This window comes from Osmia lignaria, chromosome 15 (assembly GCF_051020975.1).
Source record: "Osmia lignaria lignaria isolate PbOS001 chromosome 15, iyOsmLign1, whole genome shotgun sequence".
Lineage (NCBI taxonomy): Eukaryota > Metazoa > Arthropoda > Insecta > Hymenoptera > Megachilidae > Osmia > Osmia lignaria.
This window is the reverse complement of record NC_135046.1, coordinates 4743443-4762947: the sequence shown is the minus strand read 5'-3', so window position 1 is coordinate 4762947 and position 19505 is coordinate 4743443. Positions and strand designations below refer to the sequence as shown.

At 42.3% G+C, this 19505-nt stretch overlaps 1 protein-coding gene across 8 annotated transcripts in view; it reads left to right on the top strand.

Annotated features, from left to right (window-relative positions):
- The window catches only part of LOC117600380 (CD151 antigen), a 35502-nt gene that overhangs the window by 4032 nt on the left and 11965 nt on the right, over positions 1–19505 (top strand). For 2 of the 8 annotated variants that reach the window (XM_076692681.1, XM_076692682.1), the window contains exons 2-4: positions 7843–7938; positions 8283–8484; positions 15366–15558. In XM_076692681.1, coding sequence (XP_076548796.1) covers positions 8474–8484; positions 15366–15558 — 204 coding nt within the window. In that variant the 5' untranslated portion in view covers positions 7843–7938; positions 8283–8473. The other 6 variants (XM_034315768.2, XM_034315770.2, XM_034315771.2 and 3 more) reach the window with 5 other exon arrangements.

The window sequence follows — 19505 nt, the reverse complement described above, 5'->3', positions numbered from 1 at the left end:
TTGAAATTAAACGTAGAATTCTTCTCGACGACGACCATCAAAAGAATATTGATATTAATTTTTTTTCATTCGGTACGATGGAGGAGGTTCCTTCAGTTTCATCGACTATGTCAATTAATTAAATGACGCGAACGTTCGCGCATCATTAAACCGGTCGTTTCACGAATATCAGATGAACCGTGTGACGAGGGTAAAGAAATATCAGGACGGTTCGTTAATTACGCTAATATCAGTCCCGTAGATATATCGGTGCACGGCCGGGAAGACATTTCGACCTTAAATCTCGCCGATTCGAGGAGCATTGCCTTAAAAAGCCGTTGGTTAGCGGTGCGTTCTTTCCTTTTTCCATCCATTTACCGAAACCACTCTCGCCTTTTCCTTGAATGCAAATTTGCCGCACGAACGAAGCGGACCAGTTCCCTTCTGCCTATGCCGCCAATTAAAACGCTCCTTTTCAAGCAAAAGGCAAGCAAAAGTTGGGATTCGGCGTGCACGTTGAAAACAGCAGACTTCGTTGCTCCGGGGGTAATAAAAAAGGCGCGGACGCGAAACAGAGAATGTTACCTTTCTAACGGGCCTCGATCGGACCACCTTTGCTGAACTTGCCGAAATTCTGCAAACCTATCTGCAACTTTTTTATACTAATCCCACATGCGAGAAACGTTTGTATTTTCACGAGATTTCGCCGAACAGATAAAACAATTTTTTGCCAATTTTTCGCTAATTAAAAATTAGCATAAAAGGCTGACGAATAATTCGAGCATGTATCATTAGAGATAACTGAAACGTTTATAAATATAATTGAAATACGTAATTGAAAGGGGGTGTGATGCGGAGGCCGGGGAATGCAGGGACGCGCGTAGGCGCTTTGAATGAAAGCAAAGGCCACGCTGCTCTCATTCACGTGGAGACAAGGCAGGCTATTGTAATTGATTCGCTCGATAGATACATCGACGAATGGTGCAAAATAATTTTATCCTGAAATTTCGTAACCTTCCCGGCAGATTTTAACAATCGAACAGTAAACAATTTCCCTTCGCCGAAATATTTCATTCAAGAAAAAAGGGGGACCATAAAATTCCTTCGTCTCCAAAGCTCTCGCGGTCGGTAGACACGCACGTGCGTGGGTGCGTGCTTGTGCACCTTTTAAGGTGCTCTTAGAAACTCGCTCTAACTCGTTAAAAACGTTCTATTTGGAAAGCCCAGGTTACTTTAAACGGTTCGAATCTTATTTATATTTGAAGCCGAACAAAAAAATTGATCCATTTTTGCGATAAAAATTACACGGCGATTGAAATACGTCGGTTTTATCGTTTCCTTCTAATCTAAAGAACGAGCATTTTAGTTCACACGGATTTTCGGTTCTACCAACTTCACCTCTCGAACAATCCTCCCACGGTTGTCCCACGACCGCCGTTACCTGCAGATTATGGAACCCAGGTCCGGATCTATTCGAGAGCACGTAATTCTGTCCTTTCGGAGAAATCTCAGCAGGTTTTCTTTCCGGAATACAGGTACGAATTGGCGTGTAGTTTCCACCGGTGAATTGCACCCTGCATATTCCTTGAGAAAGTATCGTTTCCCTGCTGTACCTAGTAATCGTCATAAATAATACGATACTCGTATAAGCGCGAAGAGGGAAGATTCTCTTTGTCACCTGTTCAGCCTGTGAATTTTCAACGAGCACTTTTATTGCTGCCGTAAATCAACTATTCGACCGGTTGGGCTTTGAAACGCGGAAAATTTTTACTCGTGGCAAAGTGGTGGGTCGTTTACCTTTTTACCGTCACGCGCATCCCTTTGAAATTAACGGGGATTGTGTTTACCGGAAATTACAGGTAGTTATCCGAACGCGATCCCATGTTTCGAATCGTCGAAATTGATTTGTCGTTCGCGTTGAAATATTTGATTTTTTGCAAGCGTTGTTCATCAAATTAATCGAATTCGTCGATTTAGAAATGAATCAGTTTTTTTTTAAGCCTTCACTGGTAGACACGTGTTTCCGAGTAGCCGGGTACAGCTGACGTCTGTTAGGATATGTTTCGAGGCGCATAGCTGCGATTAATGTCTGTTAGACGATAGCCGGAGGTAATCGTTGCCACGATGGATCAAGACAAAGGGAAGCGGACGCGTGACGGACGCACGTGTTGCCGCGTTCATACGTGGTCGGATTTGGCTGCGTCGACGTTGCCGATTACGACGGCAACGCGACTGCATCTCTGATGAGAATACGATCACGCGAGCGTAAAGTGCAGTCGAACGCAAAATCGACATTTTCGCCTGACAATAAGGCCAATTTCCCGCGTTTTGTCCGGTCCTTAATGCGAAAAAAGGGGGAAAAAGACAGCGCGGAAACAAATGGAAGTTGAATGAAAAATATGATGCACCGTTAATTTTTTAGTTCATCGTTACCGGTAGTGCCATTTGTTGATGAATTGTTGTTCTGATTTCAAAATGACTTTTTCTTTTTCTATACTAAAACGAGCATCGTTTACTCTTCTCCATAAATTCCTTACTTCGGATGGTAAACGTGTTTAAATTGATGGCGCGGGTGATATCAGCAGCGTAATTGTAACAGGCGTCGCGACGAGATGCACGCAGCAGGAAACCGTTTCTCTCATCTTTCGATACGAAGAGAAAACTGGCTTAGTTCTGCCAGTTTCCGTTTATAGACGCTCGTTGGCTTCATTACCTCCGTTGCATACGTTCAATCCTAATTAGCCCCATTTACTTTGGACCCTCGCGATTAAGATCTGTTCGTGTAGCTACCGAGGGTTCCTATGGTTCGGGAATTGCTGCAGGCAGCGTTTCATCGTTGTTCATACAACAGTTTGCATACGTAAACTGTTTTCAAACGTGGTACATATTGTTTTCTTTCCATTGATGTTTCTCGTTGTAGAGCAACAACCTTGTACAGTATAGTATCTGACGTGTTTATCTTGTTCATCGACCATATAATTCCACCGTGACAGAGAAGAAATCGTTTCTGATAGGTCGATCGACGAGATAAACGCTTGTTTCACCCCGATTCCGGATCAATTTTCCAACCGATGCTCATCCTTGATACGTGGCCGATATTCGAGAAACTTTCTGCTCTCTAATTAGTGTAACGAGGCAACATACCAGGCTAAAATGTCGATTAACTGCGCCGACAAGGATCTCTCGCTTGTCCTCGTATCGCTTCGATCGGAATGATACCTGTTACCGGCGTGTATTAAGTGCGTCCATGTCAAAGAATTAATTTAATGGACGATTTTTCCTGTTCACCGTGTGGCTATCGTATTAACGAAATCATTTACAGCTCGGCGTACACGTTATTCCCGAACCCCCAGTGTACGTTTTCATTAACCGTAATTACGTCGATGACCGTATTTTAATTAACTTTGATAAACAAGTAAATCGGTGAAGGATTTTCTTTTTACATAAATTCCAAATAATATTTATCAAGACGTACATTCGACGAGCATCGAGGCAAAAGGTGAAGGTTTTATAGGCAAGGATCGTTGAAACGATCGAGGTTTAGATCCACCGATCGTTGGGCGATCCAAGGGAAAAGATAATGGTGCTCCCGCCTACGCGGCAATATAGCAGAAAACGACGACTGATTATTTGTTGTCGAGGCTGCTCGCAGGCTCTAATATTTTACAAGGTATCCCGCGAAGCCGAGGAGAAATCGCGTAGGTGCACGTGAGAAAGGGAAAGGTAAAGGGTCTAAAGATCAACGAACAAGAGAGAAGAAACATCAGGGAAGAGGACTTAGGATATTCGAGGTTATGTCACGGTTCACAATCGTGACTCACGATGTATTATTAGTCACCGTTCGTTCTCGTGACTTTCAGGACGAACAGAAACCGCTTCCAATTGGATGGTACCACTTCGGAGGAGGACCTCCGCGTCCGCGACAAGATACGGGATCTTCTTTGCTGAAAAATTTGTCGAAGGGATTCACCTTTGCTCCCGTCGATTCTCCTTCGAACAAATTACTATCTTCCAATGGTTTTAACATTTTTTTTTTTAAACTTGGATCATATAAATTACATGGACACCCCATCCTTTACCCCAGTTTCATTTCCTTGATATTATAGGATAGTTTAAGTTTACTATATTTGAATTATATTTTACAAAGTCAATCACCGTAGTTCTTTAGCATTGAAGGTACTGAAAGTCAAAATAAAATTACCAATCATCGTCCCATCCAAAGAATAATTCACTCAATGAAAAACTGTTTCAAATGATCACGGTGCAAAAGAGACAAATTATTTGAAGTTTATTCACCCGCATGGTACTCGAGATACAATCGTTCCTATTATGATCAATAATATTTCTGTGATTAGGAAGGGTGGAACGATCTCACGCGCAATAAGAAACGACCCCGGTCGCGACCGTCATTGAAACGATTTTCATCGGTGCATTCATTAGACGTCGTCGGCGTCGTCGCTGAAGGCGGACGTGTGCTCGCGTAGAATCGCAACAGGAAATCTAATCCATTCGTCCCACTTCGCAAATGGTTCGTGGCCTTTGCTCTTATTTAATAAACGGGTCGTGAACGTCGGTGCCCGGCGGGGACTAGCCTGGCAAAGTGACTGCGATTAGGCCAATTGAAGCGCCGTTAACCGTCTCGCTTGTGAAATCGTCATGCAATCTGTTATAATTGGACATTTTCTGATTCGACTTAACAATCGTGATCTTTATGAAACGGAGAAAATCACGAATGGGATTAATTTTTCAACTTCTTTTCGGTCCAAGCCGAATCCGAGATTATCGAATCAATGATCCCGGAGGGATGGTATCTGATTAGATGGTCGCCACTTAATAGAATCTACCCTTGTTGTCGATGTTGGGCCGACGGCAGTGGATATTAGCTTTGTAAGTAGATTGTACCCTACGGACGGCTGAAATTTCCCTGGCCTGTTCGCCCGAAGGGCTGATACCTAGAAACCCCCGTATAATATAGTTATCCGGCAACCGTTGGTCGAGTGTCTGGCAGATTGTTTTGACGTTGATTACGTGGCACGAGTTTTCGAAATTGGCTCAGACCTTTGTGCTTCGTTTAGTCGAAATTAGCCTCCGAGCTGGTGTTACTCTCGGCTAATGTAAATTGAAAGCTCGAAATTTGAGGATTAACTTGTTTTATTATTAATAATTAAAGTTTCGATATATCTACCGTGTTAGTCGACCCGTTAACGCGATTAAAGTTGAGAGTCGCGCGACGAGAGTAGAAAATCAGATGGATGTGAAAAGAGAGACGCGTTTAAATTAACGTCATTTCTGAGACACGTTCTTCGTTGAAATGTATGGAACAGAGAATAGAGAAGGTAGTTTAATTTCCTTTTCTTTAGCAGGTAACTAAGAAGAAACGACACCGTTAACCGTGTTTCGTTCACTCTCCCTTGACATAGTTATACATTACTCGTTGGCGAACTTCTGAAAGAACAAGGAACTTGCTTAAATCTTTCTTCGAAGAATCTTCCAACCCAGCATCGGCGACGATTTCGTTAGTCGAAGCTGAGATAAAGTTAGGAATTATTAATTGGTTATTCGGTTGGAAAACGAGGCAGTCCGGTTCGATTAATTAATATCACACGAGTAAATTTATTATCCCATATTGCCGATGACAAAATTTCAATGAATAAATATTCATGTAACGCACAGCATGATATTATACACTGTACAAATAAACGGTTAATTAATGCTCGCTTCAAATCGTTTATTTTCATCGAATAGATCGATGATAATATCATGAATTTAATATGTTACCATCCATGTTTCGAACGTAGCTACATTGTATTTTTTGCGAGTTCAATGTTATTTCAGTGGAGAGATACTGTTAGCCATTTATAGATTTTTAATATTGTCCCTTGGACATTTTATTATTTCAAATTCCATCGAATTATTTTGAAAGAATCGGTAGAATCCATCAATATTCGATTATCCGTATAAACGATGAATGAAATCATTGATGGGAGAATCAATAAAAAAGGGAGATTACCCGGCTGGTCTGATATAGAAGAGCGAATTAAAACGTAGCGTTTTCCATGAAAATTCCAAGCGAAAGTATTAAACGAGCAGAAATGGAGAGGCGAAACTGAAAATTCGCAAGTTAAAATTTCCCTTTGTCTCGAAACTCTCGTGATTCCTTTTTGTTCACTTTTGAACGAACGCGAGAAAGAGATCACCGTGACAAAAAGTGGTTCTCGAAGAGAATGCTAGAAACAAATTACCCAGCTGGCTCGCTAATGAAACGCGACTTAGCAACTTTAAATAGAAAACACCTCTTGGAGATTTATTTCGAGCGACGATTAAGCTGAAACAATTCAATTCGACCGCGAGTAAGAGACGTGTAATTTATATCCCGATATAAGAATTATTTTAATGAAATTTAGAATTAAACTATTAAAAAATGGGGATCCATTTAAAGGAGCGCAAAAGCAATAAAGAAGGTAAGGTAAAGGATGTTTGGAAAAAGGCGTTGGTAAATAATCCCAAGGGGCATTCTTTCAATCGAACGAACAGGATTCGAGGATAGAGGAAAGGCTTTGATCGAAAAACACGGATATTGTTGACGACTGACGGACAAGAGGTGGCTTCGCGAGCTTTAGAACGTCCCGAGGAAGAGAGAAAAAAAAAGGAATTTCAAACTGTCTTTTATCTTTTCCTCTGTTCGCTCTATTTTCTACCATTTTTCTCTATCTCGCAAGGCTCTGTGTAATCTACGTTTCTATGATATTCGATTTCAACTTTTGAAAAGCTGAAAATTTCCCATCCCTTTATTCTCGTGTGCGTATACTATAAAAGGCAAATATTGTACGTAATATAACTCAATAAACTCGAAAGAATTTAATTTTAACCCATGATTATCTATCCTCTTTCCTTCGCGTACGGTCGCCATAAATTGATTTCGACGATGAGTTTTACAATAAAACGATATAAAGTTTCGAAAGCATTTATGAGATTCCATCGGCACCCACGTCTAGGACGATCGTTCGTTTGCCAACGATTTCACGAGGAGCGAAAAGTTAGCAGGTAGAAACGTGTGGCGTGTTTTAAACGCTCGGTCGTTGCTGCAGTTGCAGACGGTTCGCATTAACGGCTCGTCGTGGCTTATCGCGGTAAATGCCGTGCTCGTAAATCTGATCGCGTTTACACGGCGTGGCTCTGCGTGCGGTTGTTTACGCTATTCCGTAGCGGAAATCGCAACGGGTCCCGAAATCGGCCCACGATTCGCGTTAAGGCTGGCTTATCGCACGTTTGCGAGCCGAGAGAAGAACGAGCGAGCGTTAATTCGAAGACAAATACGTTCCACCGCTGCTTGAATCAGAAGTTCTTCCTCGAATCCAAACTGTTCGACATTTCGAAAATTCGGAATGTTTGGGAAATTGTAAAAGTTCGTTTCGTCGAATCGATGTCAGGCAATGTGAATGTAAATTTCGTCAAAAAATATTTGACGTGAAAATATAGAGAGCTGGTAGCGTTCGATGAGCGGGCAGATATTTCACGGGGATTCGACGGGACAGAAAAATTCTATTACACCGAGAGCGGTTCAATCGCTTGGGGAATACGTTCTTATTTCGTTCATGGTGGCTGCGTGCCTCGAGTACGTTTGTCGAATGGACCTGGCGGCTCGCAATTGCCAGACCATCCTCTCGACATTCGACGAAAAATAGTGGACAGGTTGGAGAATATAAAGGGGAGCGAGAATGAACTCGTACCTTGAGACTTGAAAAAAGAAAAAAAGAAGAAAAACGAGTGGAAATAAACCTTCTCGCTGTTTTTACTTGGGAAACATCTTCGAAAGATATAAGAAATTTTTTTTAATTTTCGAACCTTTTCTTTGTGTTTCAGGATACAGGGTGTAGTAGTAACGAGGGAGAGTTAAAAAATTTTGAAGTGGACATGCGTGTCAGAAATCGGCCTCAAGCTACACACCGATGACGCAGGGTAAGTGTAATTAGCATATATTAAAAATGATTTATTATAATATTCATCAACAACTCGGTGCGTTTATCCTGTAAATTCCGAACTCCTTAATTTCCAACAATAATCTTCGCTCGTAATTTCTGAAAAAAAAATATTGATATCCCAGGGAAAAATATCAACATAAGTGATCTTTGAAAAAAAAACAGTATCGCGGTCGAACATCTCAGGAAAGATCAATTAAAATTTACAATGACAGCGGAGTCGAGGTCGCGGTAGCAATTAACAGCTGTGGCAATAATCGTACCGCGAAGCAAGCGAAGAAGAAGGAGGTAGGAATTAATTGGGCCATTTTTCATGTAACATAGAATGGAGGACGCGTACGAAGCAGGAAGCAGCAAGCGCGGTTTGTTATACCACGAGAGGTATCGAGCAATCAACTTAATGAGGAAAGAGGAACGTAGTCGATGAGGAGAGAGAGAAAAAGAGACACAATGAGGAGGGGTCCTTTCACCTAATGGTTTGAGAAACGTGCTCGTTGGCCCGCGCCAGGCCATTTATGGTAACACCGTACGAACCTTGCGACGATTTTCGTTGACCCTTTGCGTATCGCGTTTCCTTCCTTTCGTCCTCGATAAAAATCAATTTATACAAAACGTCGGAAAGAAATGGTTCGAAACTTCGAGTTAGATAGCGTTCGTTAACCCTTCCCTTGAAATGCCAAAGTTTATTTCGACTTGGAGAAATTTCGAATAACACTTACATAAAGTAACAAATTGTAAGCTCAAATCCGGAAATTAATTAAAGAAACAGAATTAATCTCGATTCGTCTTACGCGAAAGGTAACACCTTAGCAATCACGAAACTTGTCCCTTTGTCTCGTAGCAAGCGTTTCCTAAATGCTCAAAAGGAATTCCCCAAGTAATTAAGCGGCTATCAAGCGATCCAACCTTTCGTTTTCGCTTGGCAAACAGAGAGACGAATCGTGTTTCCCTCTCTCTTCTTATCTTCCCTGAAGGAAAGGGCTGCTCGATGAGGTGTCGAGGTTCCTTATTGGCTGTCAACCTTCCCACGAAACAGGGAAAGGAAAAAAGAAAACAAGTCGGGGAAGAAAAGGGAACGATCTCTAGGGTATCGAAGAATCTCCGACACCTCGCGATCTTTCTTCCTTGACGTTTCTTTCTCTTTCATTACCGCCGCTTCCCTCTTTTGTATCCGGAAAATAGAAGGAGGGTAGCTTCTACGATCTTTGTCCTCCAGAGACGACACTTTTGTTTAGCATCGCATAAAGTCACCAAGCTTGTCCGTAAAGTTTTAAACACCTTTTCATTCTTCCTTTCTTCCCTTTCAATGAATAACCTTCCTTCTTCCTCGGGCTTTCATCGCGTGATTAAATCTTGCTAAGCTCTTTGTCGATACTTTTAAATCGTTTATTAGTGGCCACCCGTGATATGAAACATCGTAATACTTTGAAATCTTGAGATACCAAGAATCCGTCCGGAAGGTCGCCGACGCACGGTACTTTCGTATTTTATGAATATCTGTCTGTCGCTATTTCTGAATCGTCTTGTATGTCTATACTACTAAAAGATATCCCTGTCCGGCAACGCTCGAATAATATCGAAGTAAAAAGCAGAAAAGTGAACGGGCAGAGTTGAAAAGCATTCCGAGTTGAATGGATATCCACTTGCACCGATGAACCTGTTGGCAGACGGATTCACGAAGAGTCTACAGGAGGAAGGCATTTCATTTAGAATCGGGGAAGGATTATTTTCTTACCGTTTATCCTACCTCGCTTAAAAGAGGGTTGAAACCTTCGTTCCTTTATTCCTGGAATCCGGAGTAGGTCAATCCCTGAAATATTTCTTTTAACATCGAAGTATTCATGATTTTGTATTCATGATTGGGAAAGGGTAATAAGAAAGAAAACTTTATTGTTTATTCTTTTTCTTTATGTTTTAACACTTTCTTACGTTTGTTGCAACTCCGAGCAAGAGTATTATTTATTACCATACCAGCCTACAGGACGAGGTTTAACGAGCCGACCGGCCTGAAAGGGTAAAAGATAATTTCCATCTTGCCTTTTTTTTTTTCTTCACGCTACATCGGTATATAACCCTCACTGCCTTCTTCTATTCTCATTTTCTTACGCCGTTAAAGCGTAATTTCCTCGTTGTCGATCAAGAGAACCACTCTTTTTAGCCTCCCTCAGGCGAGACAGGGTGTTCTCTTCTTTTACCTCGATTAACATCTTCTTTCGTGCCAAGCTTTGCTATTCCTGGAAATAATTTCTTCACGCTACCTTTGTTCCTCTCCTCTTTGATCGTCTTAACCCTTCTGCCCTGATACACAGAATTCTCCGTGAAAAGAAAAATGTTCGTTTGTTGATAATTTCAAGACGCCTCGAGGAAGAAAGAAATTCCGAAAGGCACAGGTAGTAGAATCGTATAAAATTATCGTCGCGATGACGAGGCGAAATATTCGATGTTTCACGCGTGAAACATCAGCCATCGAATTTCTTTTCTGCGCTTTTCTTTTTTCGTTGATTTTTTTATTTAACGATTCTCTGGTCTCATCTGTCACGAAGCAAAGCAAGGTTTGTCGTTTCTTCTCGCTTCTGCGAGCCGAACAAATTGCACCTGACAGCGGGACACGGTCGGTGAGTAATGGCCTTTGGATGGCGAGGGGCGGGGTAAGGGGTGGGTTCACCCTGTTGTTCGTCGAAAGTCAACGCAAGATTACTCTTCTGTTTCTACCACCGGCCGTGCCGGCACGCCTCTTCAATGAATACACACGCTGCACGCGTTTTATTGTTCCGACCATTGTGGCCCGTCCAACAGTTAAATGGAAATATCAGCATTTGAATAAAAAAGGACGGACCACGGTTATTTATTTTCACTCGTCGTAATAGTTAACGGACGGTGGTTGAATCGAAGAATGACCAAGCAAAGTGATGATCCAAGGTTTCGATCAGTTTTGTTCAGATTTCTGTTCAAAATCACGATCAGCAGTGATGAACGATTAATTGACTTTTTCAATTCGTTTCAATCAATTTTAATATACGCATCGTCCGATCGATCGTAGGAATTAATCAAAAAGCACGCGTGTATATCATTGGTATCATGCAAACTCGTTCATTTTTCTAATTGAATTGCTCGCCACGAGAGAAATACCGCGAGTAAATTAAAAAGCACGAACGAAATCATAAGTTTCAAGTAAATCACTGTTATCCTTGCTCGTATAATTACTGTATGATGACAGTTATTTAACAAGTATCAGTGGTACATACTCGGAACGTTTTAATTAAATTATACTGTTCTCTATATCCTGTGGCTAACTCCTGCCAGTTTAAACTTGCCCAAAACTATGATATTAGCAAACTCGGGATTCATCGCGGCAAATATTGTTTGCGATTCATAGTTCCACTTGAGGTCTCCTCGAGACTAGTTCCGTCTATTTCTGCTCATAGTTATCGCCATTTATGAATCAACTTGTTTTGAAATGAATACTAATCGAATACTCGTTTCATAGGTAGTGACATCAGGTTGTATTTTCTTTTAGGGAAGGCTAGCATACTTGGGTGCTAGTTAGGTGCACAGTTAGGTGCAACGCAGGCTTCTCTTGATTAAGGGTAAGGGGAAAAATCTTGCACCATTTGTTTTTAGATCTTGGCTTATCCTTTCTCTACACTTTCCATTAATCAAAGGAAATCTAAGTTGCGACAAACGGTTTTACGAAATGTTATAGAATAAACATGGACGAGGAGTTGTTAGTTGAAGAGGTAGAAGCCTTTAGAGAAGCCTTTAGCTTAGAGAAGCAATAGTATATATTCCTGGCCAGTGGCATTATCCAATTTTCCACGGTGCAACGCGTTTGTAAGCGCAGAGGCGTACGGCGTGGGCCGTTGAGGTACTCGTTCGTTGCACATTTCCCCGTGCAATGCCGCACGTTGCATCCAGCTGGTGCAAGCTGCTGCAACCTGCGGTAAATCGAGCGCGGCAATAAAATCGATATCGTGTCGATCCGGATTTTTCCTACTCGTCGGTCGATCGTAAATGATACCTGTAAGGTAGAACGTCATTATGGTCGAGCGTTTAATTGAAATGGGAATAGTGTGACAAGTTGAAAGAGAAAGACAAAAGGCACGATGGAAAGTTAACGAGTGACAGTAGTTATCGATGAATCGAACCGGCTAGAATGTGAACAGAAAACGGAAGAGAATGATACGTAAAAGAGAGAGAGAGAGAGAGTAAGTCTTTGATTGAAACAGGAAGTAAAGAGAGGTCGATACTGATGCTTCTTTTCAAAGTTGTGTCGTTAAAATGCACGCAATTGCGAGTCATTGAAGAGGCAAAATTCCTTCTTTTCAGCATCCTGTATCTTTTGTTTTTGACTCTTGATGTTTTTGAATGGACTCCTCTATCCGTCCTCCTCTTTTATCTTTATTGAGAGAATTTCATGGGTTGGAATTTATAGGACAGAGGGTGAATAAAATCGACGTATAGTGATGGGCATTCGAGCAATTCAATTATTACGGAACTTTGAGAATTATCCGAATGGTTGTTCGAGGTTGAAAATTTTCAAAGTTCTTGGAAACATCGAGAGATAAATTTCGAAGAAAAAAAAAACTTGCTTCATCTTGAACTCTGTTTGCGAAACGATCGATAAAAGAAAGGTAGCGATACGAAGTACGACGAAACATCCTTTTCTGTACACCTTGATGACCAGCCTGGTGTATATCGCTAACGTGAAAAAGTAGTCGCAGGAACCGTCCAATAAAAAGGAGACCGGGGTCTCTGAATGGCCGGCAAGGTTAATGCGATTGGATGATTGGCTCGATTAGCAAATTGGCTAGGTTGGTGTAGGACATTGGGATAAATGAGGATATGTCTATGCTGGGAACATGGCACTGCGGTAGATTGATGGGAAGGGATCGAAACGACAGTCCCCCCCGATTGTCGTTGCTGATATATTATGAGACATGCTTTTCGATGGAGTCGGTTGGAACGTGTGCGTGTATAGTGTTGGCAATTAACGCGGGCCTTCGTGAATCGTAAACGAAGAGGGGGCCGATTGAAAAAAATTTGATCGTAGATTTTTTGATCAACTCCTCTTCTGTTCCGGTGAGCCCCAGTGAATCGTTCAACGATGATATTTCGTGCAATTGAAAGGAACATATCGAAATCGTCTACGTGAATCTTCATCTACAGAGCTTTCATCGTTTGACAATGACAGTTTCCTTTTCCATCTATGAATTTTTATAACGTTCCTCGAGTGACATTATAAGATTATAACAAACTTTTAAAAATGTTGATATTAAACTTGTTTTGAATCATCCTGTAGAATTAAAATCTGTCGGTTAAAACAGTGTCGATGTAAGCTTTGTAGATGAAATCTTATCCAATGTGTATTCTCGATTTAAATGGATCCTGTTCGTGACTTCAGCGTACAATGGAGAGAGTTTTCGGCGGAAGAGAGGAAAACTGGAGTGGATTTAATTGGCTCGTTCCTAAATCGAGCATGGAAAGAGAGATCGTGGACGCGTACGGTGTCTCCTCGTCCGAAGACGGCTGGCCCATCAATATGCCACGGTTTGTTTCCTCTGGATCGTCTGTAAAAACAGACTCGTAGATGCATATCGATGCGTCATCGTGAAACGTGGGCTGTAAATTTGTACGTGGGCGTTCAACGTGGCCAACGATCGTGGCACGTGGGTTAACACCGTCGAGTGAGAGGCGCGTGGCGAACGAATTTTTCTCTTCTCGCGAGACATCGATTATTTTCACGTCCATTATCGTCCCCGATGACGCGCGTTCTGTTAAAACGAGCTATTTCAACGGTTCTGTCGAAACTTCTCGCTCGTGCCGGAATCTACCTGAATACCTTGTTCACTCCTCGTCCGACGATTAAAAGAATAGAGAAATTTCAAAATAAAGATATATAAAATTTATCTTCGTTTCGCGGCTTTAAAACTGGATAGCGAAAGTTCCTGGTGCCCCGTTAAACCGGAAGCAGTAAGTTTCTCCGTTCAAGATTGTCTCTGGTAGCCGTCTTTTCTGTCGTTGATCTATTCGAGTTTTTCGTCCGGGAAAACTGCCTTGTTTACTACGTTGTTCCGTGATCCGTATCTTCGTTCCTCGCTTCTGTTCACCGACGACGTTGCTGTAATGAACGATACTTGCCGGGAAACTTTGCTACCCTGTCTCTTTCTTTTCCCGCCCGATGTCCGTGTAATGGCGGGAAAGCGTTATCTTGAAATTTTCAACTACGAACAAGGGACGATAAACTGGATACATTCTGTTACAAAAACTGTGCCGTTTCAGTGAATAATAATACAAAATATAGGTTTGAAAATTTTCAAATTCTGAAATTTCCAGTGGAACAGGTTTTAAATCTTTTTTATGGTAAAAAAAGAGAATCTAAAAGCAAACTTGAAATTTGTCAAATAACAGCATGGAAATGGATAAATGTATCTCTGGTATTTGCACGCCATTCGCTGAAAGGTATTCACCAGGTGTACTGAAAAAAAGGGCCAATAACCAGCGGAAAGTTATCCAGCTCGGCGTGTATTAAATGTTTCAGCCGGGCAGTTCAAAAACAAAATGAAAACAAAAAATTGTACGCGTCCAGCACATCCGGACGAGAAGTTCCCTTTATGCCCGGCTGCTCGTGGTCGAAACTACTTCGCCCACACGATACAGACGGGTCACACCCATTTAATTTCGCGCTTTCTTTTCTTTCGTCCTCTCCGCTCAGATTTCTCCGGCTGTCTCTCCAACTAGCAATCTTTCTATCCGTTCGTTCTCATTAGCCTGTCGTTCGTCCTTCTCGAATTCAGAGAGAATCCGAACCGGGACGAAGAATACCCACGAATCAGACTCAATTACGTCTTCATCGAGTTGCCTGGCCCGATTGTTTCTCGATCGGATACGCTCTAATTGCGGAAACACAATTAGTGCGAGTAAACAACCGACCGGCTGGCATGGTTCCTAATTAATTCTCGCTCGTTACCGCGACCGAACGAATTGTTCCCGGTAGCATTTTTGTCGTCGGCTTGGAATTTTCATCCCCTTGACCCACTCGGTCCGCTCCTCGTCCACATTCAATCCACTCACAGTCCGCTTTTTGCTCGATCGCATGAAAAGTCTGTTCGAATATCCTATCCGCGAATAATTGTATTACTTGCCGGAAATACAGCGTCGCGTAATGTCCGTTGGCCAATTGCCAGATACCGGAAGCAGTACTCGAAGATAGATTTACTTACGTTTCTAGCGGAGCATCGGACCGGAAGTATTTCCGAGATGTCGAAAAATGATTCGTCGCGTCGGTTGAAGAAATGCAATTTCACCATTGCAACGAGATCGAATTTTCCACCCTCTCCGTTTCATCCGCTGGTACGGGACCGTGCTACAAGAGTTTCTAAAACGTTCGAAATTTCGTGTGCTTTGCAGAGTCGGTGACGAGGTGACGACGACGACGACGAGCACAACAGGGACGCAAGAAGAAGAAACGAATCAAGCAATCATGGCTAAAAGCGCCGAGAGGCTTCCCGGTACTTCCGGCAGGTCGAGGAGCAGAGACGACGGATGCTGTTCGGTGAACTTCCTGAAATACGTTCTTCACATCTACAATGTAGTGTTGTTCGTAAGTAATTGTAAGATTTTTGACAATAGCTGTTACGATTTGATGGGACTTTCAGAACTTTTGCTTCAGTTAATAGCGTGGTAGAAAAGAGAATATTCGATTAAAATAGAATTGGAGAAATTGTTATTCCAACAGGAAAAAGGTGTAGCAAGAAATGAATGAGACAATTTTCATGCACCTCGTGGGGGACGTTTAAATGGTAGAAACAAGCTTTCGCCCTTTCCCCCTCGAGCGGGGCATTGTAAAACAGGCGGTCGAACATCGTGACCCGTGCGATGATACATCCCATAAAATGCTAATGAAATTCGCGTCGTAAGGTGTAGTCGCGCGCGAACAGGAAGAAGAAAAAGAGCGCGCCGGGAAGGAATAGCAAAAGGAAGAAGAAGGTAAATCGATCGGTAGTCCTTGCCAATTTAATGCAAAAAACTTCGTCGCCTTGTTGAGTAACAGCATCGACGAGAATGTTGGCAAGATTAAAAATAAGCAAGAAACTCGATCTCGTGCCTCGTACCCTGTTATTGCTACCGGCCCGTTCTTCGAAGGGTCATTTTTCATCATTTCGATCCTTCGTCCCTTCGTTTGATTTTTCTTTTTTATAACGTTGAAATTTGGAGATCTCCGAATTCGTTTGCACGAAATTTTTGTGAAATTCCTTACATTTTTTTATTTCAATTCATTCAGCCAGTGGTATCGGAGAACTGAAATTTCAAACTCCGCTCGTTTATTCGAAGCCATAAACGCTCGTCGAAAACGTTCGAGCAGATTACAAAATCGCCGCGATCATCGTCGAGTTCATCCCCGCGGTCTGAATGGCTGACTTTAAGCTTGCCTCGTAATAAGGCTCGATAATGCCGAGGATAATGCAACAATAAGCTGGCGGGAACAATGGTCGTGCCAGAATACTGGTCGGTTAACGCGTGCGGTTTACTTGCGTTCGCGAGTACAATCACCCCTGTAGATCGGAATCAGCGAATTCGACGTGTTACCCGTCAACCATTCGATTGCTAGATTTCTACCTCGGTGTCTTCGTTCGCTAGAGGAAATTCACGATTCAGCTCGCAGTTTGCCACTAGGTGTGTTCAACCGAGACGTTGTTCGAATGGAAGATGAGCGCGTTCGCAAAGTGAACGAGAAACGGTGATCTTGCTGGTATTGAATTACTAACGAGTTAGTCGTGTCTCAGTAATTCAACAGTAGATTTTATTAACCTTGCTGAAATAATAACATTTGATAATTTCCAAGTTGAATATCGCGTTGCGACATAGCGATAGTTAACGATGGGAGTTTGATACTCTAAGGCACGGGATTAAAGCAAAGTTAGAGCGATGCTTGATTGCCCACAAACTGTTCGGTCGCCGAGATTGAAAGCTAGATTCAGCTACTCGAGAGAAAATTGTTCTACTCGAGCGATTCTAGCAACGATAGAACTTGTTAAATCAACGAACGTAGGATAAAAGGGAAATCAGCAAAAAGAGAATTAAGCGATTAGTGGATACAATGAAGCTAAGTTATTGCCGTGTACACGGTTTATCGTCGGTCAGTAATTACAAGGTGCAAGAAAGCAATCACGCTCCCTTTCTCTAGCACTTCTATACTCTCGATTAATTAATCGTTTTATCGATCATTCAATTATACGATTAGATTAATCCTTGGTACATTAAGTTTTTTCCTTTAAACTGTTATCGGTTCGTATCGACGCAGCTTCGTTGTAATTTCAGGAATCCTTTTTATTTCGCCCTGTTCATTGAGAACTTTGCTCGTTAAAGAGAATAAGAAGAAGAAAAAAAAAAGATAACAGCAAAGAAAATTACCGCTCGTCCCGATCCTCTTAGCAGTCCCTTAAGCCGGATTAATTTTAACGATCGCTAATAATGAATATCAAGGCACTTCCTTCGTGAACATCGGAGCCGTTGGATGGTGGTTCGCGTAATAAAATACGATTATCTCACCGCGTGGTCCAATCGTGTTACCGGTGCTCTCATTATAGTTATAATTCCCGCGTTCCATCGTTGCCTGTTCAAGCTCATCGTCGGAAGTTCCGTGCTAGATATTGCGCGTTTAATGTCGCTGTAATTTGTGCCGCGAAAACACCAAAGGGAACCACGGCCCGTTCGATGAAACGCGCCAATGTTAATCCTTTGATTAAAGTCAACACCTTTGGATTACAGAAGACTATTCTGTTAATCGGGTATTAGTTCACACGTTGAACACGCGTGGTAATTAGTAAAATTTTATTTTTTTGATTTTCCTGCCATCGCTTTTGAATTACCCTGTATCTGTACGTGGTTCGTCTGCGAAAGGATAAGGAGAAAATCGACTGCAATTGCAGCGTCCAGTAACGGGCCTCTTAAACGAACGAAACGATCGTCATCCGGCTTGGTTCGCGATGAACGGGTCCAGTGTCCGCCAGAGGTAAATGGTCGTCCGTTTGATCGTACACCCGTGTGCATAGATAACTTCTTTTTAAAGAGAAACGTAGGAGAAGACTGCCTTCACCGTTCACCTAGCTCCCTCTTGTTCCTTAAGCCTAGTTTGCGTTGCTAACGATAAGAAACGACCAGCGATGCAGTTATTTTATTACAGTGTTATACTACTTGCAGTAGTACGTTCTACTATTTACTCTACCAATGTATTACTAGGCCGCCATCCGCTTTGTAGCTGACATAGTGGAGCGATATTTAAAAGTCGATCAGAAGAAAACAAAATAACCCGAGTTTCAATTTACGGAACACGAATTCAAAGCTCGCGCAATAACGCTGTCGCGTAATTCCGATTTCTCTCATAGACATAACATGGGTATCGGTTTCTCTGACCATTCCTCAAGGACACAAAGAATGGTCAAAATTGATAATCTAGATTTTCAGTTAAAAAGTCACAAAAATTCCGAGCTTCGCTCCAATAAATGAAATTCTGTATACGAGGAAGGATGGCATTATAATTAAGGCAAAAATGATCCAGGCGAATAGTGGGGAAGGCATCTATGTACGCGGATGTACCACGGAACACCTAGCACATTCCCGACGGTACTTGCATTTCCGTGCAGGCAACGCGTACGCGTGACTGCACGGACTCGGTGCATGCCGGTGCATCGTCCGGCGACAGATCGCACTTGACGCGTTTGTCGATCGTGAAACACGGACTGCGAAGCAATGGGAATTCGCGCAACGCTCTCCGCTATTCTGCTGGAAATCCGTTTCACGCGTTTACCACCGATCTTGCGTTGAATTACCCGTTCTCGTCCCATCGCGTTTAACACTCCTCAATTTTTCGTCAAACTCGATGGTTCATTTTGAAACTCATTGTCAGATTTTTATTTCGCGTTTAGCGACTCGTCGCTTACGATTAGAGAGTAGCTACATGCAATTAGAGAAGTACCGTAGCTACTAGTTAATTTGCAACGACAGAATGAATTCGCATTCACGCGTCGTGTGTCAAACGCAATTTCCCAGTCGCCGACGAGTTTTCCTTAAGAAAAGACGCCGGTAAACGCGAGCTTTTCGAGAACGAGCGAGAAGGTTTCCTAGGACAGGATGTGGTACGTAATTATTCTAATTTCGCCTGGAGATACAACCGCGTTCTACGTGCCTCGTCTAGATTGAATCTTCGTAGATTACGGAAGCAGACTTTTAGTTTCGTGCTCGTAATCCTCGAATGGTAATCCTCTCCTACGGATAGAAAATCAAACACGGATCGTACGGTGTTTCCGAAGCAAACGATTATCATAAAACTTTAACCGCAAATAATTTCGTGAAATTAGCGAATGCGTTCAGCTCGATGTGTTCGCGGTTGGATCTCGAAAATGTTTATCACTAACGCTATTATGCAGTGGCGCCGGTGGCCTTAAAACGCCTGCTATAAATCATGCAACCATACTGTGTTATACATATATATATATGTATATAGTACACAAGTATTATGCCAAGAGAGTGGAACAAACACGCCTGGTG